The sequence below is a fragment of the Canis aureus genome, unplaced genomic scaffold (assembly GCF_053574225.1).
Source record: "Canis aureus isolate CA01 unplaced genomic scaffold, VMU_Caureus_v.1.0 NW_027326424.1_RagTag, whole genome shotgun sequence".
In the NCBI taxonomy this organism is placed as follows: Eukaryota; Metazoa; Chordata; class Mammalia; order Carnivora; family Canidae; genus Canis; species Canis aureus.
Window position 1 is genome coordinate 555546 of NW_027554415.1, and position 26848 is coordinate 582393.

At 45.6% G+C, this 26848-nt stretch overlaps 1 protein-coding gene across 1 annotated transcript; it reads right to left on the reverse strand.

Moving 5' to 3' along the window:
- Positions 1-215: 215 nt before the first annotated feature.
- On the reverse strand, positions 216-25696 carry LOC144309494 (tumor necrosis factor receptor superfamily member 1B-like). The gene is made up of 3 exons (XM_077890585.1): positions 25496-25696; positions 18474-18553; positions 216-6400 (listed from the first exon to the last, which is right to left on the reverse strand). The coding sequence occupies exons 1-3, from the start codon at positions 25549-25551 to the stop codon at positions 6114-6116; spliced, it is 423 nt and encodes a 140-aa protein (XP_077746711.1). The 5' UTR covers positions 25552-25696; the 3' UTR covers positions 216-6113.
- Between the last annotated feature and the right edge of the window lie 1152 nt (positions 25697-26848).

The window sequence follows — 26848 nt, forward strand, 5'->3', positions numbered from 1 at the left end:
CTCCAGTCCTCCTCGGGCCCCGCCCCCGATCCTCCTCGGGCCCCGCCCCCAGTCCGCCTCCGGGCCCCTCCCCCGGTCCTCCTCGGGCCCCGCCCCCCGTCCTCCTCCGGGCCCCTGCTCCCCCCAATCCCTCGGTTCTGCCCCAGGACCCCGTCCGTCCCCCAGTCTCTCTCCTTAGGATGCCTTCCCCCCACATCTGCTGTCCAAGCCACACAGACAAGCCACATCGTAGTTTTTAATTTACTACTTCGTACATTTTTTAAAAGAAAAAAAGGGAAAATCATGTATTTCACATAATTCAGTATGTCCAGAATATGACCATATCAACCTGGAAGCCGACAGGAAAAAAAAAAAAGAAAAAGAAATCATGCGGTATTTTAGGGGGATTTTTTATAGTAAGTTTTTGAAATTTAGCGTGCCCTTTACACGTGCGGCACTTCTCCATACAAACCAGCCACAGCTGAAGAGCTCCCAGTCTTCCTCCAGAGGCTGCAGGCTGCGGGGGCCCCCTCAGATGGTCCTATAGCTGGATGGTCCTATAGCCAGAGGGTCCTATAGCCAGAGGGTCCTATAGCTGGATTCCACCTCCCAGAGCATTTCCCCGCTATCTTACCTAAGGTTCCCTTCAACCATCACCCTGTTGTATTTCCTCATATACAGGACTTAATGGTACTTGAAATTATCTTGTTCCTACTTATCATCACCTTTCTGCACCCTGAAAGCACTGATTTTCCCTTCCACAAATGCCTCTCTAGCATCGAGATATTGCCTCGCACAGAAAAGGCCCGGTTAGAGGTGCTGTAGGTGAACGAAGGAATAAATGAACAAATGAACCCTTCATCTTGCATCAGCCCCACAAGGACAGGAAGACCTCAGCTCATAAAAGTCAGAAGATGCAGGAGGCTTGATGGCAAGGTTGCAGTAGGGTATTAACCATCATAATTATCAACCCTCATAACGCTGAGCTAATGAAGGCGACTGCGGGCTGAACATTCCTGGCAAGGCCTGAGCTCCTCAGGGGTGGGAACCGCCTATCAGAATCTCAACGCCAGGTCCCCTCGGGGAATGAGGTTTGGGTGTGAAACCTCAGACTCTGCAGATGGGAGGCAGAAGGGAAGCAGCCCATTAGAGCGGAAGGATCTGAGTCCAGATCTTCTAGCACAGGAACCCTCAGCTGTACCTGGGGAGTTTATTAAAAATGCAGATGCCAGGGGGTCCCTGGGTAAGTCAGCGGTTTGGCGCCTGCCTTTGGCCCAGGGCGTGATCCCGGGTCCTAGGATTGAGTCCCACATCGGGCTCCCGGCATGGAGCCTGCTTCTCCCTCTGCCTCTCTCTCTCTCTCTGTCTATCTTGAATAAATAATAAATAAAATATTTTTTAAAAATGCAGATGCCAGGACACCAATCAACTAGTACTACTGAAAAGTCTTTGGGCCCTCACTTTGGAATCCCTCGGAAGGCGCATGGACCAGACAGCCATCCTCCTACTAAATATCTACCCGAGAGAAATGGAATCACATGTGTCTGCAAAGACGTACAGGAATGTTCACAGCAGCTTTATTCATAGCAGTTAAAAACTTTAAAGGTTTTTTTTTTGTTGTTTAATTAGAGGGAGAGAGAGAGGGCATGAACAGGGGGGAGGGGAGAGGGATAAGCAGGCTCCTCACTGAGTTGGGAGCCCGATTCAGGATTCAGTCCCAGGATTGAGCCACGGTAGATGCAGCGGTCACAGCATGGGAGCATCTACTGGCCACGGACACCCCACTGGTGAGGGGCACACGAGGTGGGGGATGTCCCTTAATCGCCACCCACGCTGGACCCTTAGATGCACCTTGGCCCACAAGGGGCAAGTTTTCTGGGACAGGCTAGATTTGAGGGGCCTCCTCAGGACTCCCTCCATCAGGCCCTTTCTCATCTGGCCTAGTGTGCATCAGCCCCCAGAATCCTCTAGACCAGAGAGGACTGGACACTACAGAAATGTTTCCTTTGGCCCACACCTTGCTGTAACAGAATTAGAATTACAACATTTAAAAGGCTGGAGATTGGGGCGCCTGGGTGACTCGGTCAGTTGGGTGTCGGACTCTTGATTTTGCCTCAGCTCATTTTCTAGGGGTTGGATCAAGCCACACATGGGCTCTAAGTGGGAGTTAAGGGAGTCTGCTTGAGATCCTCTCTCCCTCTCCCTCTCTCCCCTGCTTGCACTCCCTCCAAAATAAATTGTTAAAATATTTTTAAAAGCTGGAGATAATACATGAGAATCTGTATTTGGGGCCTTTCTAGAAAAATTGGAAGATTTGGTGACAATGGAACCCCCCCATACTTCCTATGCCTACATTCATTCACTCGTTCACCTTTTATTGAGCACCTACTATGAGCCTGGCACTATTCTATGTACTTGGCGCCACATGACTAAGCAAAATAGCAAACCCCTGCCTCACTGGAGATTATGTTCTAGCAAGAGGAGCAGACAGTAAGCAATAAATGTAACAGAGATGTAAATTATAAGATATCGTAACAAGTGATAAGGGCTTTAAGAGTCCCAGAGGGGAGGTAGGGATCTCAGGGGTGGGGGGAGGTGTTGCAATTTTTTTTTCTTTTTAGAGAGAAAGCACAGGGGGAGGGAGAGAGAATCTATGCCCAGTGCAGAGGCTGCTCAATCTCATTACCCCAAGGTCACAACCAGAGCTGAAATCCAGTCAGATGCTCAACCAGCTGAGCCACTCAGGCCCCCCAGGCAGGGTGGGGGTGCGGGGTTGCAATTGTAATTACAAACTCATTTCATCAAATTGTGAAGGTATTTAACTGTCTGATAGGAATATAGTGCGAATCACATACTAATTCCAAATGTTCTAGTATCCACGTTAGCATGAAAACAAACAGGTAAAGTTAATGTTAATATTTTATCTAGCTGACACTGCAAAATGTTATGTCAATATGCCATCAATGCAAAAATGATTGATGAGATATTTTATATCTGTTTTGTGCTGGGTCTTCAAAATCCGCATCCTGCCCTGAGATGTACTTCACGCGCCTCGGGTAGCACTGGCTGCGCTCGGTGCTCAACGGTGGCCAGGGCCCCCGGTGCCGGTGCCGTATCAGGCAGCGCAGGCCCAGACAGCTCAGGACAGCTGGGGACAGCTCAGACGCCCGCCCTCTTGGCTTACAGGTGCAAGGTCTGAGCTCCAGATGGGACACGGAGGTTCAGGTCCACACTGCGGGTTCCTGGCGAAGCTAGAACACAGTCCCTGGCTCCCGGTTAGCTTTGCCCCGGGGCAGCCTCTCAGCTCTGCAGCAGAGGAGTCCAGGGGAGGGAGGGAGAGAGGGGGGAGGGAGAGGGAGGGAGGGGAAGGGAGTGGGAAGGGAGAGAGGGTGGAGGAGGTAGGGAGGGAGAGGGAGGGAGGGGGAGAGGGAGGGAGCAGGAGGGAGGAGAAGGGAGGGAGGGAGGAGGGAGGGGGGAGGGGAGAGAGTGCTTGCCCTTTAACCCCAGACCCTGTGGCTCTGTTGTGCAGTTCTAAGGAGCTGGTTATCGGGAGCCTCCCCGGGCAGGCTGTCCTCCCAGCTGGACTTGGAGAAGTACCACGCCTCGGGCCCTGCCCGGCGCCCTCCTCTGCGCGGCAGGGTGGTGGGTACCTCGCCTGTCTCCTCGGGCAATAATGGAGAGGAAATATAGAAGCTCAAGGGGCATCCGAGCGGCTCTCCCCTCCCAGCTCGAGTTTGCGGAGCCCTGCTCTGGGGATGGAGAGGGCGGAGGCAGGGCCGAGGGCGAGAGGTCCAGGGAATCACCCAGAAGGAAGAGGGCAGCGCCCAGGCGGCCACCCTGACCCGGGGGTTGGCTTGGTGATTTCAAGGCCAGCCAGGCTCCCCCCTCCCCGCCCCCCCCACCTTCTCCTGAAGTCTCTCTGCCTGCAACCTCCTCCCCACTTTTCGTTCTGGAAAAGGGCTCCAGTCTCAGAAACAGGTCTAGGGTCACGTCCAGCACTGGCCCCCCAGGCTGTGCCCCGGGCCCCCCTGTACTACTGGAGCTGCCCCCCACCCCACACTGCCCTGAGCACCCGCGATGGGCCTCGTAGGTGGCGTAGGTGCCACCGGATGGAGCCTCGCTCCCACCGCCTGTGAACAAGCAGATCTGCAGAGACCCCCCCTTCACCCCAAAACAGGCTGATGACAGCGAGTGGCAGGGCCTGGGACGAGGGCGCAGTCAGAGGCCGGCAGGAGGTGCTGGGCGTGACGGAGGGCGGAGGGCCGGGCTCTCAGCAAGCGCAGCGTGGGGGTCCCAGGCCCAGCGGCCACCACTCCACCGCCCCCTACGCATCGGTGGCACCACGGACCACGGACAGGCCCCAGCTCAGACGCACAGCCAGAGCCAGGAGTCGATGTACAAAACAAGGTTTACTTAGAAGCAGGAGTGCTGCCCAGTATACAGTACAAACTCGGGGATCAACAAGCCTGGGAGCCGCGGCCCCCCAGGGAGGGTCTCCTTCGGGGTCAGAGCTGCCCTGGGAGAGCAGCGGGGCCTGAGGTCGTCCCGGGGCGGCCCACCAGGGGGCAGACACGCTCCACCGCCTCGAGGCCGGGGGCAGGGGCAGGGCAGGGCAGGGGCAGGGCAGGGGCAGGGCAGGGGCAGGGGCAGGGGCAGGGCAGGGGCAGGGCAGGGGCAGGGGCGGCCTGGGAGCCGGACGTCGGACTCCAAGGGAATCCTGGTTTCTGGGAAGCTCTTTCTCCTCATGGCACTGGCTGGACTCGCCTACCGTCCAGAGCTCAGATCCAAGTCCAGCCCCGAGTCCAGTGGAATTTTCAACAAGGGATCCAAGTACCCGGGACCCGGCTGGCTTGTCCAGGAGCCCCCCACCCCACCCCACCCCACCCCGTTCCTTCCAGAATTCGGTCAAGGCCGCACGCGTCCGTCTGTCCATCCGTGCTCTGAAGGACTCTGGGTGCGTGTCTGGGGGAAGGGGCCTGACCCGTTAACAGGAAAGAATCCTGGGACAGAACTGCCGGTTTCAGCTGCTTCGGGCCGGCCGGACGACCCAACAACACGGCTCCACAGACCAACAGCACACGACAGACACACGGACACAAGACTGGCTCTCGGCGTCCCGCGTCCCCAGGAGACCCCGGCAGGCAGAGCACCCCGGCGGCCCCGCAGGCTCCCTGGGGCTCCAGGACCAGCAAGGTGGGGGTGCTGAGGCCAAGAGGAGCCTCCTCGGAGGCGGGGGCTGAGGTAGGAGGAGGGAGACTGTGGGCCTCAGTCATCTCCGGTTCCTGAAATTCCCTCGGGGAAGCCGGCACCGAGGGAGGCGGGAGGCGGGGCTGGAGCCGCAGGTGAATCCCTGACGGTCAAAGCAGAGACCAGCGAGCTCCGACTTCCGCTTGGTCATTTTGCTGGCTCCTCCGCCTGCATGGTGCTTTTCTTTTTCTTCTTCTTTTTTTTTTAATTGCCGGGTGTTAAAATCGGAAGATTTCTGGTTGGAGGTTGGCCGTCTTGCCCCAACCGGAGCACTCGCGGGGGCTGCTTGGCTGGGCCCTCTGAGTGTCTGATTCCCGCCGCGTGCAGGAGGTAAAGCTGGCAGGCACGGATCCGGGGGTGCTGCAAGCTGCACCCGGGGTCCCCCGTCCCCTCCCTGCACGGAACCATCTGATCAAGGACACCCCCCGCCCCCGCCATGCTGGGACCGTCCTATAGTCTCAGCATCAGGCTAAAGCACTGCCCCTTCTCCATGGAAGGCAGGATGCGGGGCCTCCCAGGAAGCCAGGGCTGCACAGAGCCCAGGGATTTTTTTTAAAAGTAAAAAAATTACAAAAATAAGGGCTCTAGAAGCTGAACTCGCAGGACCAGCTGGGGCGGGGGGGCAGCACTCAGAGTGGCAAGGGCTGGCTCCAGGCGGGCCGGCATGCCCACGTCCAGCTAGCCTCCCGGAGGGACGCACACCACGCCAGGAGCGCTTTCCCACAATTCTCCCTGCCTCACCCTTCTGCCAGCAGATGAGAGGAAGGCTGAGGCTGTGGGGCCACTAAAGGAATTTGGCCCAGAAAGAGCCAGAGTCCTGGGGGGTGGGGGCCTAGAAGGCCCAGGAACAGCCCACCTGGGCTGTGACACAGCTCACGCCAGTCTGGCTAACTGGACTTCATGCCAGCGTCAGGCACACCAAGGGGCAGGGGCTTATCCTCTGGGTTCTCCAGCAGAGTCTCTAGAGCCCCTGGCTGGAACTGAAACGGGCACTCCTCCTGGGAGAAGGGGACCTGCTGGTCATCTGGGGAGCTGGAGGGGCTGGCATCCACGTCCCCCGTCGTGTGGCTGGCCTGGGAGGAGCACTGAGGGCCGTGGTCGGAGCCGCTGCTGCTGCACACGTTCACGATGCACGTGACGTTGACCTGGGTCCCGTGGCCGCCGCACGAAGGCTCTGCCGAACATAAGACAGGAGAGGGCGGTCAGTGGGGGGTCTTGGGGCGCAGGAGGTCTCCGAGGCCTGTCCGCTGCCCAGGAGACAGGTTTAAGACAAAAGGGTCCGGAGCGCCAGGCCAAGAGCCGAGAGGCCACGGTGCCCAGCTCTGCTGTGTGACCTCGGGCAAGTCACTTCCCAGCAACTCATCCCACAGGTGGGAGGAGCCCATTACGTAAAGCAGGTGAAGGGGCCCAAGAAAAAAACCTATTCCCACGGGATCCCTGGGTGGCGCAGCGGTTTGGCGCCTGCCTTTGGCCCAGGGCGCGATCCTGGAGACCCGGGATCGAATCCCACGTCAGGCTCCCGGTGCATGGAGCCTGCTTCTCCCTCCTCCTGTGTCTCTGCCTCTTTCTCTCTCTCTATGTCTATCATGAATAAATAAATAAATCTTTAAAAAAAAAAAAAAAACAAAACCTATTCCCCACTAGAGTCAGAGAAGGGAGCCGGACCGTAAGCGGGCGTTACAGACCCGGGTCACGCAGCGGACAAGGACTATGAGGAGTCCCCTTCGGGACCGCAGGCAGCCTCAGCAGTCCTGGCCACACCAACCAGGAAAAGGCGAGACCCCTCTGTCACCGGCTCCTTGTCCACTTGCAGTAAAGTCAACACCAAAGGGTTTGGAAATCGCTCCCTCGTGGAGCTAAAACATTGACCTTGAGTGTCCCCACCAGCTGGGGGGGCTGGATGCTGGGTGTAAGGGGCTGCATGCACCACGCCCCCCTACGAGGAGAGCTGCTCCTGCTCTTACTGCGGGGCCCGGCCAAGCACCCAGCCACGCCTGCTGTCAGGGTCACCCGGGGTGGCCTGGGTGTCTGTCTCCAGCTCCTGGGAGCCTGAAAGCAGGAGGGAGCGGGGAGTGGCTCTGCTCGGAACAGCCCCAGACAGGCCAGGGGAGGGACGGCTGCACTAAGGGGGCAGAAGGAAATTTCCACCCTGAGCCACCACAGCATCCAAATGTCACTCGGTCACCACGGCCTTTGCACACGGTGACTGAGACGCTGCAGGGGCGGATGGGGGACGACACGTGGGCACCACCGCACGTTCCCATGGTAGCGAGAGATGTGGGGGCGGGAGGAGGGGGGAGCAGAGGTGACACCCGAGAGCTGGGGGGACAGAGAGCAGGGGCAGAGGGTAGGAGGGGCGGGAGACATGGTCGGGGTCCACCTCCAGGCCACAGCGGAGGCCACACCAGGAGGACTATGGAAGACCTGTCGCTAGGAAATCAGAAAGATGATTCCAAGACTCAAAGGCCAGGAGTTTCTCTTTGGAGTCTCAGGCGCTCATCCAGTGAAGGTTTAGGACCACGGGCCACCCGTTCCATGGGGAGCTCTCAGGCTGGGGTGGGGGCACCAGCAAGGCATCCCAGTGATGAGGGCGGGAGGGGCCGGCGCCCCCGGGGTGGGCACCTCAGTGTGTGAGGCAGCCGGGGAGGGCGCAGACCCAGAACCAGGCGGCAGGGAGGCAGAGGCCGCAGCCCCGCCAGCCAGATGCCCTGCTCATCCACAGCTGAGGAAGCGGAGGCTCAGCAGGGTTAAGGAGCCCGTTCAGATTCCCAAGGCACCAGAGCGGCCAGGGAGGTGTCCTGGGAGGACCCGACCCCTGCCGTCCCCTGACCTCCCACCAGCAGTGGGAGACGGACATGCAGGCCCGTGGACTTCACCTGCCCCTGCAAAATACAGCCAAGGGAGCCCCAGGCTTTCGGGGAGGGGGCAGGACCTCCCTCCAACGGGGGCACTGAGGCTTCTCCCCACGGGTGACCCCGTCAAGAAGTTTCAACGATCTGTACTAAGGGAGTGGGTAAAAAAAATATCCTACAGAGCAGAATGGAAGGCTAAGAAATGGAGGAAATGGGGGGATGTTGGTCAAAAGATACAAACTTCCAGTTATGAGATGAATTAGCTCTGGAGATATAATGTACAGCATGCTGATTACAGTTCATAGTACTATGTATTATACTTGAAGGTTGCTAAGAGAGTAAATCTTAAATGTTCTCATCCCAACCCCCCACATAAAGTAATTATATGAGTTGTTGGATGTATTAACACAATAAACTTATTATTGTGTCATTCATTTCACAATATATATGTGTATCAAATGATAATGTTGTATATCGTTAACTATACAATATATCAATTATATCTCAATAAATTTGGAAAAAACACATGTTAAAATCGTTTTTATATTTCAAAGCATGGGCAGTATTTTAGTTATCTTTCTATTGATACATAATTAAGGTTTTCTGTAACACAGGACTGTCAACTTTGAAATTTCTTGAGACTTGCTCCACAGACTACCATGTACTCATTGTTTGTAAAGTACTCTGTGTGCTTGAGAACGTACTTTCCATCTAAGTGCAGTGTCTATATGTGGCTTTTAAATCAAGATTACTATTTCTGTTATTCAAATCTTTCTTTTTGTTTAAAATATTGAGAAAGGAGAGGTACATGAGGTAATATACTCCATAAATTTTTCAAATCCTCTTTTCAGATTTGTAATTTTTTCCTTTATATAAAACTTGAAGGTATGTTATCAGATGCATATGCATTTAGAATTTTTTAAATCTTCCTGATTAATTAAACCTTCTATCTATTTATACATTTAAAAAACTAAGTTAGGGAATATCAGTGTACCCAATATTAGGGATTAGAATATGGCTACAGTAATCTAGACAGGATGGTTCTGGTGCAGAGAAAGACCCATAGATCAATGGAACCCAAATGATTTATGGCAAAGTTGTACACACAGTTTACTGGAGGAAGGATAGCCTTTTCACCTAACAGTGCTAAAGCAAGTGGACATCCATAGGCTACAGCAATAATAATAATAGTAATAATAATAATTTAAAAATCTCAACCTAGATCTTACACCTTATACGAAAATTATTTCAAAGTAGGTCACAGACTTACAGGTCAAATATTGAAGTACACAATTTAGGGGAAAAATGAGAAACTCTTTGGCGTCTAGGGCTGGTTAGAGAGTTTTTATATTTGATACTGAAAGCATGTTTCAGAAAAGGAAAAATTGATAAATTTGATAAATTGCTAAAAATTGATAAATTTGACTTCATCAAAATTAAAAATATTTTCTCTGCAAAAGACCCCGTTAAGAGGATAAAATAAAAATCATAGTTTGGGAGGCAATGTTTATAAACAACATATCTGATAAAGGGATTTATTATATATAGAATATGTAAATAATTCTCAAAACCAAATTAAAAAAAATAATCTAATTAAGATTTGGGCAAAAGGCATCATCAGACATGTTACCAAGCAGGATACACAGATGAGAAATAATTACATGAAAAGATGTTCAAGAACCACCTGGGTGGCTCAGTTGGCTAAGGGTCTGCCTGCCTTTGGCTCAGGTCATGATCCCAAAGTCCTGGAAAGGAGCCCCCTGCTCAGTGGAGAGACTCCCTCTCCCCTCCCCCCCACACTGTGCTCTCTCTCACAATCTCTCTCTCTCATATAAATAAATAATATTTTTCAAAACAGATGTTCAATATCATTAGCCATTAGGGAAATACAAATTAAAACCATAATGTAATATTACACACCTCTCAGAATAACTAAAATTTAAAAAGTCATAACACCAAATGCTGGAAAGGATGTAGAGAAAATTGGTTCATTGCTGGTGGGAAGTAAAAGAATATAGCCATTCTGGAAAATAGTACAGCTGTTTATTCTAAAGCTAAAAATGTATTTTCCAAAAAACCTAGCAATTACTGTCTTGAGCTTTTATCCCAGGTAAAAGATCTATGTTCATGAAAAATCCTATATACAAATGTTTGTGGCAGCTTTTTTCATATTAACTAGAAGCTGGAATCAACCTAGATGTCCTTCAACAGGTAAATGCTTAAACAAACAGTGGTACATAAAAAGTAGCAAACTATTGATACACATACTTGAATGGGTTTCAACGAAATTAAGTTGAGTGGAAAAAAGTCCATCTCAAAAGTTTATTCACTGCATGATTCCATTTTTAGAACATTTTTGAAATACCAAAGAAATTGACATGGAGAACAGATTAGTGGTTGTTAAGGGTTAGGGGTTGTGCAGTGAGAGGGGATGGATATGGATATAAAGTGGTAGCATAAGAGAGTCTTATGGGATGGAAGAGTTATGAATCTTGACTGTGGTCATGGTCACATGTAACTACATATGTGATATAACTGCATGAAAATACACACATACACATACATACACCAGTATTTGGATAGCTAGTGAAATCAATCTGTGGATTGTACCAGTGTCAGTTTCCTGATTTTGATCCGGTATTATATTCATGTAAGGTGTTAACATTGGGGATCTTTGTTAGGGGTGTTTGGGCCCTCCCTAGAATTTCCTGTGAATTTATAAATATTTCAAAATAAAAAACTTTGAAAAGCCATATTTGAAATATCTTGAAATTATTTTGCTATTGCACAAAACAAGCAGATTTGATGCTGTCAATATTATTTTCAAACCTGCATGCATTAAGCAGTAAAGACAAGACATAACTCATTCCTAAATATAAAAGAAACTTGAGCAATCAAGAATAAAAGGATGCAATTTTATAATCCTTACACAGGTACTATTTTATAGCCATGATAAAGATTGGAAGTAGAAAAGAGAAATACATAAATGATTAGTGCAAAAATGATATTTAAAATATTTAACAACTTTTATGGTCTGGACACTAATCACTCAGAGTAGATGGGGGCCAATTATTACAGATGTCAGCCATAAACAGAAGAATTGGTATCTATGCAAAGCAGTGGAAAAATCTATCCTATATGATTTATTTTTATTTTATTTTATTATTTCCTCCACAAAAGATTTATATTCCTAAAGTGTTGGTATTTTGTAGTACCCCTAAGCTGAAAACACTGGAAAAGGTACTATATTATTGGATGAAGCATACCTCAAAGTGCTGCTATAAAAAAATCATGACTAATATGAATAAGTACCAGTTAGCAAAATAAGAACAGTTTCTATTAAGATATTTTAAATTTCCTCAAATTTTTAATAAAACATCCTAAATATCATTATAAAAACAAAGTAACATTCAAATCAGTTCATAATATTTAAAGATAGGAGTTCAAAATATCAATGATTTTTCGATTCTAAAGTTTCAGTACTTGAGGGGTATCTTTAGAGTCTGTTTTTTTCTAATCTTTTACTCATTCATTTGAGAGAGAGAGCAAGTGGATGAGTAAGGAGAAAGTGGCAGAGGGAGAGGGAGAAGCAGATGCCCCACTGATCAGGAAGACCAACATGGGGCTCAATCCCAGGACTCCTAGATCATGACCAGAGCCAAAAGCAGATATTTAACCAATAAGCCTCCCAGGTGCCCCAGAGCCTGTTTTACTGAATTATTCCTAGGGGAAAGCTATCAAGGTACTTTACAAACATAATCTTAGGTTTATTAGATCAGGAAAACAAATATTCAAAGGTGAAATTAATTTGCTCATATTTATTGTTGAGAAATTAGGGTCATTAATTATCAATACAAATTTAATGAGACAACAGGCCAAAGTCCCTATTTGAAAAAGAAATAAACTATGCATTCTAGGAACAGAATGTGAACTACAAAAATAAAATTATGTGTTTCCTAATCTGTGTGACAGTTAAGAAATTCACTTAAGAAATGACCTAAAACTACGTACAGATGGCTAACAGACACATGAAAAGATGCTCAACATCATTCATCATCAGGGAAACACAAATCAAAACTACAATGAGACATCACCTCACACCTGTCAGAATGGCTAAAATTAACAACACAGGATACAACAGATGTTGATGAGGATGCAGAAAAAGGGGAACCCTCTTATACTGTTGGTGGGAATGCAGACTGGTGCAGCCACTCTGGAAAAGAGTATGAAGGTTCCTCAAAAAGTTAAAAGTAGAACTACCCTGTGATCCAGCAATTGCACTACTAGGTATTCACCCAAAGAATACAAAAGTACTAAATCAAAGGGATGCATGTATCCTGATATTTATAGCAGCATTATCCACAATTGCTAATTATGGAAACAATCCGACATCAATCCATAGATTGATGAATGGATAAAGAGGATGTGGTACACACATATACAATTGAATATTCCTCAGCCATAAAAAAAGAATGAAATCTTACCATTTGTGATGACATAGATGGAGCTAGAGAGTATTATGCTAAGTGAAATAAGTCAGAGAAAGACAAATACTGTGTGATTTCACTCATATGTGTAATTTAAGAAATAAAACAGATGAACATGGGGGGTGGGAAGAGAGAGAAACACCAGAAAACAGACTATGGAGAACTGAGGGCTGCTCGAGGGGAGGGGGGCAGGGGGATGGGCTAAATAGGCATTAAGAAGGGTACTTGTGATGAGCACTGGGGGCTGAATATAAGTGATGAATCACTAAATTCTACACCTGAAACTAATATTACACTGTATGTTAGCTAATTGGAACTTAAAAATTTGGAAAAGAAAGAAAAAAGAAATGACCTAAAATTGATTAGTGTTTTCTATTATTTTAGAATAGGCACCCTTCTCATGGTCTCACTCATACGTGGAATATAAGAAATAGTGAAAGGGACTATAAGGGAAAGGAGGGAAATCGAGGAGGGGGAATTAGAGAGGAAGACAATCCATGAGAGACTCCTAACACTGGGAAACAAACAAAGGATGGGATGACTGGGTGACAGGCACTAAGGAGGGCACTTGAGGGGATGAACACTGGGTGTTATACTATATGTTGGGAAATTGAATTCAAAGAAAAAAATTTAAAAATAAATGCAAAATAAAAGGAAAACTCAGTACACTATATTGATATATATAAAAAAAGGCAACCTCCTCTTGAAAAAAAAATCCACTTAATATATATTCCAAACATAGCTTATGCTATCTTCATTTATGTGCATTTTGGACACCATTTTTTTTAAAGATAAATAACTCAAAACTTTAGTTTTAACTAAATGTCAATGGAAATGGAGTTCTCACATAGGTAAAGAGGTTAAGATTATGTGATTGTTTTTACAGCAATATGAGAAAACTGCCTTATAATTCATACACATTGAATATGGAAATGAAGCCACCTAGTATGTACAGCTGTGATTACAATTTTCTGAGAATTTAGAGCCATCGTAACAGAATAGAGGGGGACAATCTTTAATCTATCAATATTAGGCTGGAATTAGCTAGGCAGATAATTTTAGCCTCCAAGGGTTTTGTTCATTTCCATCTCTCCAGGATACTCTAGAATAATTCAAAGCTCTTTAGGTAGGCCAACTATTCTGAATTCTTCCTCTTGTCTTCTATGAGGCTCATTTGTTGGCTCAGAACACACAGAAAAGGAAAAGAAAGGAACAGTTATTGAGAGCCTGTAGTGTCACAAGCACTGTCCCTTTTATTTGTGAAGCTGAATCTACAGGAAACAGATATCCTTCCCATTTTTACAGGTAAGAAACCTTAGGTTCTCAGAAGTGAAGAAGTACCTTTCCCAAGAGCCCACAGATTTGTGTTCGGATTAGAAGTTTCCTTGACTCCAAATTTCACACAATTTCTTCTTCTGAATGTGATAATTTAATTACATTTCAACTTTAAGAAAAGAATGATCCTATGAGGTGTCTTCAAAAAGACTTATTTATTTATGAGAAAGAGAGTGGGGGGGGGGGAGGGGCAGAGGGCGGGAATCTCAAGCAGACTTCCCCCCCTGAGTGCAGAACCTGACATGGGGACATGGGGCTTCATCTCATGACTCGTGAGATCATGACCTGAGCTGAAACCAAGAGTTGCACACTCAAATGACCGAGCCACCCAGGCACCCCAAGGCTTGAATCATGTTTGACGTTAACCCTATAGCTCAGTGAATCTTGGGGGATGTGTCACCACTGAGATATATGTGATCAGCAATGTCTCAGGAGAAACCCCATGGTACTGATTGTGGGGGCCAGAGACACATATGTTGATGTTTTTTATATGCAGTTCACTGATCTTGCCTCCAAACTGTTTAATAGTTAACCACTATTTCTGTGGCGTTTTGTAAAAGACTATATTGGCTTGCTAAATGGCACTCCCCCAAATACTAATATTAGAATCCAGTAGTAGGTGGAGATTTTTTTTTTTCTGCTATGTAGACTGGTGCTAAAACTCTAAAAATGCAGAGCGATGACAAATGCACAGAATGTAGTGACTTTAGTACTTTCGACTGTATTGTGAGAGAAGGAAGTATGCGTTCACGTTTAGTACATTATGCTTCAAGATAAAATGGTTGCTTTGGTGTCAACAGATGGTTGTTTAATATGTATTTGTATGGAGCCATCTATGTTCCCATGTCCCCCTTGATAACAATAAGAAAATATTTGCTAGTTTTTTTCTCTAGCCCAAGAATAATTTAAATCAGTTGATAACCTCCCTTCCATCACTCTTTCACTCAGCTTCTTCTTTTGTAGTTGACCAAGGAATTAACTTTATGTACCAGTGTTAACAGAACTAAAAATGTCAACATTTACAGATCCATATCCACACACGCACACACAATACATATGCACATTCATGACAGTATGCACATATATACAACATCATGGAATTCCATTTTGAGAGATCAAAATTTTAATTACGATAATAATAAAGAATTTATAGTTATGCAATCCAATAAGCTCTAAAATGTTCAATTTAAAAAATACTGCATAAAACTTTTGCTTCCAGGTAGGATGGAGTGAGAAGCTTATAAACCATGAGAACACAAAAAAAATCTACACAAAATGTAAAAAATAAACAATTTAAAGGCATCAGCACTGCTGAAACAACAGGCCTAGGATTCCAAAGAGGAGAAAACCCTGAAGAAGTGAGGGAAGAATTTGCAGCTGATTTTGTTGATTCTGGGCTGTGGTAAGAACCCAGACTGCCTAGGTAGAAGGCCACTGCTAGAGGTTAGGGAAGCCAGCCGAAAGCTGAGGAGTCTTGAGAGCCATATGTATAGATCTGCATACCACCGATTCTTTAATAACCAGCAGAATGCTATGCCTCTAAACACAAAAATCAATAATATTTATAGGTCCACAAGACTGTTTCTCTATATATCATGTTTGATGCCAATGACAAAATATAGACTTGAGAGATCTTAAACAGACAACCCATTATCCCATGATGACATCTGTCAATTCAGAAGCTGCAAGGTCTAGAGGCAAACAGCTAAGCTAAAACCCCTGAAATGCACCACAGGTTTTTGGCAGTCTTGCAATACTAGGAAGAAAAAACATTTTTAAAATATTGGCATTTAAGATCTGCCAAGAGGAAGGCCCCACATGAACACACGGGGCCAGGATTTGTCCTGTGGACCAAATCCAGCCTGCCTCTATTTTCTGTATGGTCCAGAAATGAAGACCAATTTATATACTTTTAAATGGTTGCCAAAAAAAAAAAAAAAATAATCAAAAGAACAGTATTTTGAAATTCAAATCCTGAAAGTATACAAAACTCAAATTCTCTGCTCATAAACAAAGCTCCATCAAAATACATCCATGTCCTTTAATTATATATTGATTTGTCTGCTTTTGCATAATGAGTAGTTACAAAGAGACTGGATAACCTGCAAAGCCTAAAATATAGGCTACCTACCCTTTATAGAAAATGCTTGCTGACCTGCAAATAGACTGTTAGTTGAAAACCTTGGGCAAACATCCTAAGCACAGGAACAAACCAGAGATAAATCGGGTCCTACCAAAACTCAGCCCAACCTCCTATTGGCTTAACTCCAGATTGGACTAAGTAATTAGCCTCCACTCTATCTCACTGGCATAAAAAGTATAAACCTTTGCTGGAGAAAGATATTATCATCTTGAGCCTCCATATAATTTTTTTATACACATTTTACACACATCCCAGCATTCAGAAAATTACTCTACTTTGTTGTTTTTTTTTTTTTTTAATTTTTATTTATTTATGATAGTCACAGAGAGATTGAGAGAGAGGCAGAGACACAGGCAGAGGGAGAAGCAGGCTCCATGCACCGGGAGCCCGACGTGGGATTCGATCCCGGGTCTCCGGGATCGCGCCCTGGGCCGAAGGCAGGCGCAAAACCGCTGCGCCACCCAGGGATCCCAGAAAATTACTCTACTTTGTTTGGTCTGAGTGGAACATATAAAGAAACCTCACTTAATTGGCTAGCTCAACAGCAGTCCATTAACATCCAACATTTAAACACACAATTTTAACCTATGTCTTAAAGAAACGAAAAATAAAACAGAAGTAACAGTATTACATAAAAGCAATTTTCTTGGCAAGAAAACTTAAAATATGTGTCTGGAATAATAGTATTCTAACTAACTAGATGTTAATTTCCATTGTATAACATTCCAGTAATATACGGAATAAAATCTAGGAGTTATTTATTTTGTAGAAAATGAAAACAAATAGTAATTGACTGGTTATAAATCATTCTGAACTACAAGACTATATTGCAGGGCTTGTTTTTCAATGACATGTGCTCCTCAGACACTGGCATCATATTTTAGGTATTTATCATCCTAAGAAGACAGACAAGTGCGGATGTGGGAAAAACTGATAACATTGGAATATTAAAATTATGCAACGTCTTATGCCTACATCTCTCCCAGAATTTTAAAGTTTGATTTTAACAGCTTTTTCTAATAAAAAGAATAACTCAAAGGAACAAGACAGCTGAGAAGTTCAATGTGTCACAGCACTGCAAATCGTTACATTCATTTTAATTAGGATATACTAAGGTTTTTACATCTGCGGCAAAAGTGAATTGTAACTTCCATATATAACAGATCAGGCCATTTTAATTTATAACTGATCACAATCTGCAGCATACGTCTTACTGGTGTCAAGGAAATATATAGCCTAATGGTGATCAAAAGTCCAGGTCACAGAATTTTATGGGCTTCAACCACAAGCAGTCATACTATTCTACAGAAAGCATACAGATATAGCTATAAATATAAAATTTAATATAGACAGTGGTTAAAAACTGGATATTTATGCATTCAAATATGTACATATAAACTGTACACTATAATTCTTAATTGAACTCTTTACAACTAGCTTGTGAACAGTTACAGAAATGAACAATGTTATCAAAATATTATCTGATAAAGCCAGAACTATTGTTACAAAGGACTTTTAGAATTAGAGACTTATAAAAAGTTGACTTTTCAAAAACTTTTTTAAAAGTTTAAACTCTCATCACTTTCTCCACTTTTAAGAGCTTCTCAATGATAGATGCCTGTGAACAGGGCTCTAATAGGTTGAGGAGATAAAGGCTTGATTGTAGTCAAATAATAAATCAAAGGAGAGTATGCTATTTATCATTTTAGCTAAATTTTAAGTGTTCTTTAACATTAAACTCAACATCTTTAAAAATTACAAGTGTCATCTGTAACAGACTTCATCTAATTTACTAATATCAGTGCAAGGTTTACACCCATCTAACCCCCAACATTGTTCAAAAACATTCTTCACATACATGAAAACAGTCAGTTTCTAAGCAAGTTAGTATTACTACACTAGAAACTAGAAAATACTAAGGATATCCCAGGACATTCATGCAACTGGTTATTTAATTCAAATATTTGATTAAAGGAAAGTAGCCATATGTATAGATCTGTATACCACCGATTCTTTAATAACCAGCAGAATGCTATGCCTCTAAACACAAAAATCAATAATATTTATAGGTCCACAAGACTGTTTCTCTATATATCATGTTTGATGCCAATGAAAAGATAAGAGTCCTCAGAGAGACATATTGCAAACAAAAAGTCCTTAGAAGGTGGTGGAAAGTCAGGCCAGGAGTCACATAGAACCAACAGAGATGACAGAGATGTGATATCCGGCAGTTTCCTCAGAAAGAGAAAGGAAAACCACATGGCACTGCTGAAAAGCCGCGTTAATTCTCTCTCCTCTCTAAGCATTAAATAATACACCTTTAAAATTGTCTCAACTACATGATTGCTCCTGTCGGTGAGACCCTCCTTTAAGAAACACAAACATGCTCAAAGCGCAACGCAGAAACATCATAGAAACTTAATGACCTACCATTCTCTTTGCACTCTTCTGGAGGTTTAGCCTTTTTCGCAAGTCGAGGATCCAGCCATGATGTTGTCTTTGTGTTATGGCTGAAAAGAAAAGAGATCACTCTGAACAGACACATACTGAAAGGAATCAAGTTTATTCCTTAAAAAAAAAGGGGGGGGGGCTGTTAGTCCAACAAAATTGCAATCGATACACTTAATTTGCTTACTGGTTCTAAGTAGCCCTGAAGGAGGTGTAAGAGTAATTGTGCAAGGCAGCTGTAAATTTGGCAACCTCAGCTCCCTGTCCTCAAAGCAGCTATTTTTATTAAAATCAACTAGAATGTTGCCAAGTTCACCTCATTGAAAATGCAGAACTCATCCAGAGCAAAAGGAATTTATTACAAATACTGGATTCTCCACTTGGAAGAGCACAGTTCGCAGGCTCTGATACTGTTTCCTCACTTTTGCAAAATGATTATTTTCATCTTAAACCTACCCTTTTCATAAACAGTTGTTTTGTTACTCTTTAACTACAGAGCTGGCAGAGGCAGTATAAAAGTGATGGAAATTACAGCATGTTCCCGGGATGCCTACATTTTCTCAAAAAGTGATTAATAGCAATTTCATTAACCCATATTTAGCTGTGTTGCATCTAAATTTTTTTAATCCAGTTAGGCAGGCATAGGATACAAATGCCTGTATTCTAGTGTTTCTAGAATGGAATTTCTGGGAATTAATAATAATTTAAATAACATTTGTGCTTTGGAAAAAAATATCTTCTGGAAAGCCTTTAGTCAGGAATTTTAAAAACAGAGATGTTCTTACAACAGTGTGTCTTAAAGAGGCCCTGGAATCACCTGCATTGGAGTCACCTGGAGATTAACAGTGCATATTCTGGGTCTTCACAGAACTACTGAATCAGAATCTTTGAGGTTGAGCCACAAAATCTCCATCATTGGCAAGCACTCCAGGTGATTTTTATGCACATTATAATTTGAGAACCACTCACAAGCTCAAAACTGCTCTTTGGAGCTAAAGTCTTTACTGTGTACAGCTGTCTCAAGTGATCCCCTCTACCAATGGACAAATTATCAAGGATGTGACATTTGTGAGGGCTTCAGAAAAAGAATGAACAAAGTCACAGGTGTGGAAAAGTGTGAGACATACAGGGAAGAGTCAAGAGGCCAATAAATGGAACATGAAAGGGAACAGTAGAAAATAGTTTAGAAATATAAATTAAAGCCAGATAATAGGGATATTTGAACACAGCTGTAAGAAAGTCAAATGATAAAGATGAAAGTCAAATGATAAAAATTTCACATATATTTTCTCTTTCTTCCTTGAAATTTAACTATGTTTTATTGTATCACAGACACAAGTATTAGCTAGATAACCTGACAGGCAAATCTCCACTTAGAGCAAAGGTCAAAAAATTCTTCCAGGCAGCATATTTAATAGCAAACTTATAGAGACCAGGTGCCTATCTAATGAAGAAAATTTTAAGGTAGGAAAGAGGAAAGATAAAGACAAGCTGGGAGTGGGCAAGCAAGTCCAGGTGTTAAAGCACATGGTGTTTTCTGGACGATGATCCTGTCTATTGTAGAGCCATCTCTGATTTGAAAACCGAGAGACATTAAGATTCTTGGGTCATGAAGTCTCTGCTCCAGAAGATTCCTTTTTATTTCTGAATTTCACTTGTGGTAAAGCGAAAATACTCTTCATCACTTCCTTCACATTTAGGACCTCCGCAATGATTGATGCCTCTAAACAGGGCTCTCATAATTTGATCAGATAAAGGCTGTGAATTTGGTCAAATTGTAAATCGCCAGGAGAGTGTGCTAGCTTCTGTTTACTCCCAATTTGACCTTTGTAAAATCTGATGGTGCTTTATTATTGAGTTTCAGAAGCAAGTACTACAGACACTTTTGTCTCATTCTGCTCCTCATTTGTAGTCATGTCAATATCATCTAGTCTTTTCCTCTGAACTAAAGACACCCATGGAAGGAGATTATGACCACCTCAAATATGTTAGTGAACTGGGTTCAGTGTTTGATGCTCTTATTTTGAAATAGGCAAATTCACTTAAAAAAATTTTTTTTAGGGCAGCCCAGGTGGCTCAGCGGTTTAGCGCCGCCTTCAGCTCAGTGTGTGATCCTGGAGACCCTGGATCGAGTCCCACGTCGGGCTCCCTGCATGGAGCCTGCTTCTCCCTCTGCCTGTGTCTCTGCCTCTCTCTCTGTGTCTCTCATGAATAAATAAATAAAATCTTTAAAAAAATTTTTTTAATAGACGTGACTTCATTACAAAGTGTGCATGCGCATACATGCGCATGTGCATTTGTGTGTAAGGCATGTTCATGTCTGCGTTTTTATGTGTTAGGGAGAAATGTGGGGAGTGAGCAAGGAAAATTTATTTCCCAACTTTTTAAGTACAACTGCTTCTTCAAAATCCTTCCTTCATTTCGGAAAAAAGTCATTTATTTCTAGGTCTTTTAGACATATTCACAAAAGCAAACACATCTAGGACTAAGAGGTAAGGGGCCATTACTAAGCCATTACAGGGAGTCAAATTACCATTTCCATATCATTCCACCGTTGGTCTCAAATACCGGCTAATTTCATAGAGAACTGTGAGTCTCCTAGCTTTCCTGAGTTTATATAAAGCATTTCATTACAGGATGATTGTTTTTTAGGTTGAACTAGCATTAATGGTATGTCACTTTAATACACTTTGGCAGATGGAGTCTCTTACGGTTAACAGCATTTTTAGCTGATCCTCTGAAATGATTCTTAAAGAAATGTGGGTAGTAGTTAGTCTTAAACATCACATGAAGATACAGTACAGTATTTTTCAATAGTGGTTCTCCCCAGCCTTATAATTTGCATACTTCTCCAGGATTACAAAGGGGATATTTTTAATGCATTGGGAGACAACGAACCAAGTGGCTTTTCCATTTCCCTTAAATTATATATTTTTAACCTCGACAATTACCTTTGAAAATAGGATTAAATACTGGACAGGAAACTGTGTACAAAATGGAATCGTTGAGGGATTTTTCACAATCTACATAGCACTTTTCCTCAAGTTTGAGGATGTGATTTCCTTTTACTTCCACTGCTAAAGTAGATTTAAATAAAGCATCAGTTTTCTGGATCTAACCAAATGGTGTGTACACAAACGACAGGAAGGTTAAGAGGCTAATGCTATATGATCTTATATTGATACTAGTTTCTTAAACAGAGACACATACACACATATATGCTGAATTTGCAAAGAAATTTTTTCCCCTAGCTGGAGAATGGAATAAATGTTTTCTAGGAATGCTAAATCATAGTAGTCTACTGCTGTATGTATTCCTATGGATAAAGTTAATGTGATGATCTTGAAAAGTGAGAGATCAAGTGGAGTGAAGTCAGTAGCTATCCAGGTTCAATCAATCTCAGATTTAAAAATCTGTATAAAAACCTTAAAAGTGGTTTATCCAAACTCTTCCCCGATGTTAAACTGTATAATGAATCTATCTGGAGGACTGGAAAAAAACAGAAGTGAAATTTCATTTAACTCTGCAATAGTAGTTTAAATTCATAACAGAATGGCCTTGAAGACATGATAGACTGACTTATAATGAATTAGAAATTTCTGTGTGTTTTTTTTTTTTTTGTAAGTTTAACCTTTGCCAAACTGACAAAAGCTGCAGGTTAAATAATAACATCTTATCTTCCTGGGGAAACATTCTGCTCACATAGAAAATGCTTCACTTCGACAGGAAAAGCTGCTGACACTATGGCATACCATTGCAAAGTTATTCTCATTATCTCGTAACATTTCCTGATGGTTGACTCTGTCGGGCTACGCTAGAACCTTCATATGCATCACCTCACTTAATGCTAATGAGCCTCTGTGGCTATAGATTTTTAATTCTGTTTTACGGGAGAAACAAAGGTTCAGAGAAGGTGAGTAACTTGCCCAAGGTTACACAGCTAGTGCGTGAAAGTGAAAGGGCTGGCATTAAACACAGTTACATCTGATTTCCAAGTTCAAGTTTCTTAAGCTCTGAAACCAGAGGCATACTAAACCTAACACTTGTTTTTCATACTGAGTTGCTTTATTTCGCTCCCTCAGAGAATACTCAAAGATCTTTTTCTCAGAGCCTTTGCAAGAGTTTGGAAATAGAGACATTTATCTCCCGTTTGAGGAGAGTAATCACAACAAATTCCTTTGTGTTGAATGCCTTGTACTTAGTAGGTATTATATTAAATTGCAGGCTCATAGAGATGAAAAGGAGGACATTGTGATTGAGGTACGGATAGCATCACTGGAAACATTTTTTTCCTTATAAACTTGAATTTTCCATATCAATGGCTTGATTTTAGAAACTAGGGAACCAAGACTGCCTCAACCTTTTAGGTTATCTTTTCTCTCATCTCCAGTATTGGGTTCTCTGGAACCCTGACAAATATGATGGCCTTTAACTTGCCCTAGATCATGGTAACTTACTAACTTTCTAACTCCATTCTCTTACTCATTGCTTTTGCCTTCAGAGTCAGAGAGGGTCTTGACCAACCATGTAGTTCAAACTCTCATTCCAGATGTTCCAGTTATGTCTGCTTTTTCTGTGTTCATTCAGCCTCTGTTTTTAACATTTTCAATGTTGGACATTTCACTATATAATTACGTAACCCATTCCATTTCTGGGTAGTTCTTAATTATGAGACATTTATTCCTACTGCTGAACAGAAATCTTTGTTCCCTATTACATAAAGCTAATGATACTGATTTTGGCTTTTGGAACAGAATAGAGTAAGTCTACAGGTTCTTCTGCATGATGCAGCTTTAGATATTTCAAAATTGCTGTCATTATTTTATTCTTAAAATGTAGTGTTAAATAGAATTGAATATGGTGTTGGAGATACGGTTTTATCAGTAATGAAAATGGGACTATTACTTTCTTCTCAGATTTAGATATTATCTAATTATCAAATAAAATTTGAATGACTATGTTGGGTTAGGTAGAAATAATTTATTTTTAATCCAAGTTGTAAGATGAGATTGCCAAAAAGAGTATGATGGTTTTCAAAATTTATGTGCCCCTTTATGATCCATGGACTTTTTTTTAAAGCATCAACTAATTCAAGAAAAAGGTTTCCCCTCTTGTTTTCTGTAAATAATTGCTGATAATTTAAAAAATATTTTATTAGCATCTTGTACTACAAAAGTGGGCTTCCCTTTATAAAGGACCAGTTTAACAGGGTCTCCTGGTAAACAAAAGTTCCTGGACTGTGTGTGAGAGAGAAAAGATGACAGATGAAAGCTAACCTAGAGCTATCAATTAGGTCTTGTTGGTAAGTGCTGGCCTGGAACTGACAGCTATACCTTGGTGTTCTTCTGCCAAACATCAACAATTTCTTAGCACACCAACTTCAGAGAAGGTCTCTCTATGACTGATGATATCAAGAGAAAAAACAGACCACTCTCTGCTGTATCTTTCCTATTGCAGCTTTAGCCTTGCTTCATCTTTTCACCTTCTAGGTAAGAATTACTTAGAAACCCTGTCAGAAAATCATCCCTGCCCTTCAGAGTATTTAATCTATAAAGAACTCTCACTTCCTTGAACCCTCTTAAAAAACATCTCTTGGAAGACCAAATTCTAAGGCTTCCTACTGAGATGTCACACAGTTCCCTGTAGGTGTGAGCTTTCCCTCATTGTGATGAGTCAATGAACCCACATTGGTTCAACGATATGTATGTTCCTGCTGATTTTGGCTGCAAGGTGCTGATATCTTGTTATGGAAGTGACAAGTAAAATGAGAAAGACTACCTAGAATTTTACCAAATGTAAACCTTCCTATAAATTTCTTATGGCCTATGAAACCAGGTATAATAAATCTACACACAATGATACCAATTTGGACACTATATCCTTTAATAAAGGCCCATTTATGCATGTTACCATGAACTGAATGAAAATCATTTTCTGATGGGAATCCTGCTAATGCTTTCTCTAGAGGCTCATTCTTGACATTCCTCAGAACAGAAAGTAGATGACCTTTTGTTCAGGCACCTGTCTTCTGGCACCTCAGTTTTTATAAGAGAATCAATCCTATCTTCCACTCAGCTGATAAAGCATTTAATGCTCCACTTGACTGGCAATAAGGGCACCAGTACATCAGGTACACGTCAGAAGGATGATCTTGGACTTATGGCTGTTCGATATATTTCAAAAGCACAGCACAGACCTGCATCCAATTCAAAACTAAATGCCTCTCCCCCATTTCCTCTTAAAATCATGTGAATCAGACACTTCTGAGCTAATAATTAAAAAAAAAAAAAAAAGGAAGAAAGAAGAAGAGAAAGAAAAACCCACCTCTCCCCACTCCCCAGCCTCCTCCAGCTTCTTGACTAATACCTCTGGGCAGTTCACTTCAGAATGGAGCAGATTCCTGAGTGCACAATGGCAAACTGGCAGACAAGTCCCCTGTCACAGAAAGCACAGGCGACGCTTTCTTTGTAAAAAAAAAAAAAAAAAAAAAAAAAAAAAAACTCACACACACACAGGAAAATACAGAGGCTGGAACAAAAGACAGGGTCCCCGCACAGCGAGACGAGGCATCGCGCGCCCGTCTTGCGCGCGCCTCCGCCCGATCGTCGGAGCGGCCTCGGCATCCGCCGGCGACGACCCCGCGTCCTCCCCGGGCGGGCGGGCGGGCTCCGGCTCGGGGGGCAGAGGCCGCGCCGCGGGCAGCCTGGGGCGGGCGCCCCGGGGGTCGGGGCCATTTCAAACTTAGCATATTTGGTCTCAATTAGGTGGAAAATGGAGATAAGGCGGGCGCAGCCCGAGGTCTCGGGGCGCCGTGGCAGGCCGGGGAGCGCCGGCTCAGCAGGTCCCGGGCGCCCGGCCGAGCCCCGCAGCCCCGGGGCCGAGCCGCAGCCCCCCGCGCAGCCCCCCGCCCGGACCCTGGCCCCGGCCCGACCCGCGGCGCCGAACAAAAGCCCCAGCCTGGCGGGCGGCCCCGCGGGGGGCGCGGCAAGTTGGGGCTCGCTCACCTGGAGCCGGGCGCCCGCGAGGCCCGGGGCCCGCTCGTCCCGCCGCACCTGGCCATGCTCCTCGCTCCGGCTCGCCGCGGACCACCTGTGCCGGCGCGCCCCGTCCTCCCGTCGGCGGCCCCGGGCGCGAGCAGAGCAGCCGCGGCCCGGCCTCCGCGCCCCCCGCACGCGCCCCGGGCTCTGCCTCGTCGAGCCGCGCGCAGCCACCGAACCGCCGCGGACGCTTTTGTTTTCCCTCCTCTCGCAGACGAGGCGCGCGGCGCTCGGCCCGCCCGCCGCAGCCCCCACCTGCAGCCTCCGCGCCGCCCGCCCCGCCGGGGGCCTGCCCATCGCCCCGCGCACCCCGCCCGCCGCGGGCGCCGGCCGCTCGCTCCGGGGCTCCCCCGCTCGGGAGGGGGCGGCCCTCGGCGCGGTCAGGTGACCCCCGGCGGGGCGCGGGGCGCGGGGGGCGCGGGTAGTACACGCGCGGGCACAGTCACGGCACCACGCGGCGAGGGCGCCCGAGCTCCTGCACGCGAAGGCACTCGGGGCCCCCTGTTCGCCCCGGAGAGAAGCTAACACAGGACCACGAGGTGTAATCAAAGTTCTCGGTGTGGATCCCGAGGCCGCTCACTTTCAGAACCGCCCGACTCAACAGTGGCGGCAGCGCTCCCTCCCGGGGTAACGGGCCCCCGGGGCGGCCACGAGGGCGGAGGTTAGGGCGACGGGCCCCCCACCCCCACCCCCACCCCCACCCCGGCGGAGGGTCTGTCCCGCGGGGGGCCGCCCGGAGGGGGGCCGAGGGGATGTCTCTGCGGAGATGTCAGTGCGAGAGCAGAAATTTCCGTGCAAACCCCAAGAGCTCCAGAAAGCGGCGCGGGGGGGGGGGGGGGAGGCGGGGAGAGAGGAGCGCACCAAACCCCCTCCCTCGAAACGCAGGGAACACTTACCTGCCAGGTATGCGCCCCGACTGCCAGGTGGAAGGAAGCAAGCCCAGGACGCAGACGAGGTCGCGGGGGTGGGGGTCGTCTGAGCCCGGCTGATGCACACCAAGTAATCCACGTTAGGGGGTCCGGAGCCCCTCGCCCCATTCCCAGCACTTTCCACCCGAGGCCAGCTCCGGCCGCGCGGAGATGGCGGGAGCTCGCCGCGGGGGTTCCCAAGTGCCGCGTCCCGGAGCTCCAGGGCGCGCAGCCCCGACGCCGCGCCTCGCCTTTCTTTGCTGCGCAACGCCGGCGCGAGCCCGAGGTCCCCGCCGGCATCCCCTCTGCAGGCCCGGACAGCGCCCGGGGCAGCTCGGCCCGCGGCCCGGAGCTCGTAGGTGCGCGGGGCCGGGGAGGCGGAGGGAGAAGCGCGGAGCGGCGGGCGGGCGAG

Excerpts from the sequence above, each read along its gene's own strand:
- LOC144309494 (XM_077890585.1), bottom strand. The coding sequence starts at position 25,551 with ATGGCCAGGTGCGGCGGGACGAGCGGGCCCCGGGCCTCGCGGGCGCCC. Across the intron at positions 18,554-25,495 it reads TCGCGGGCGCCCGGCTCCAG|CCATAACACAAAGACAACAT; the intron begins GTGAGCGAGCCC and ends TTTTCTTTTCAG. Across the intron at positions 6,401-18,473 it reads AGAAGAGTGCAAAGAGAATG|AGCCTTCGTGCGGCGGCCAC; the intron begins GTAGGTCATTAA and ends TATGTTCGGCAG.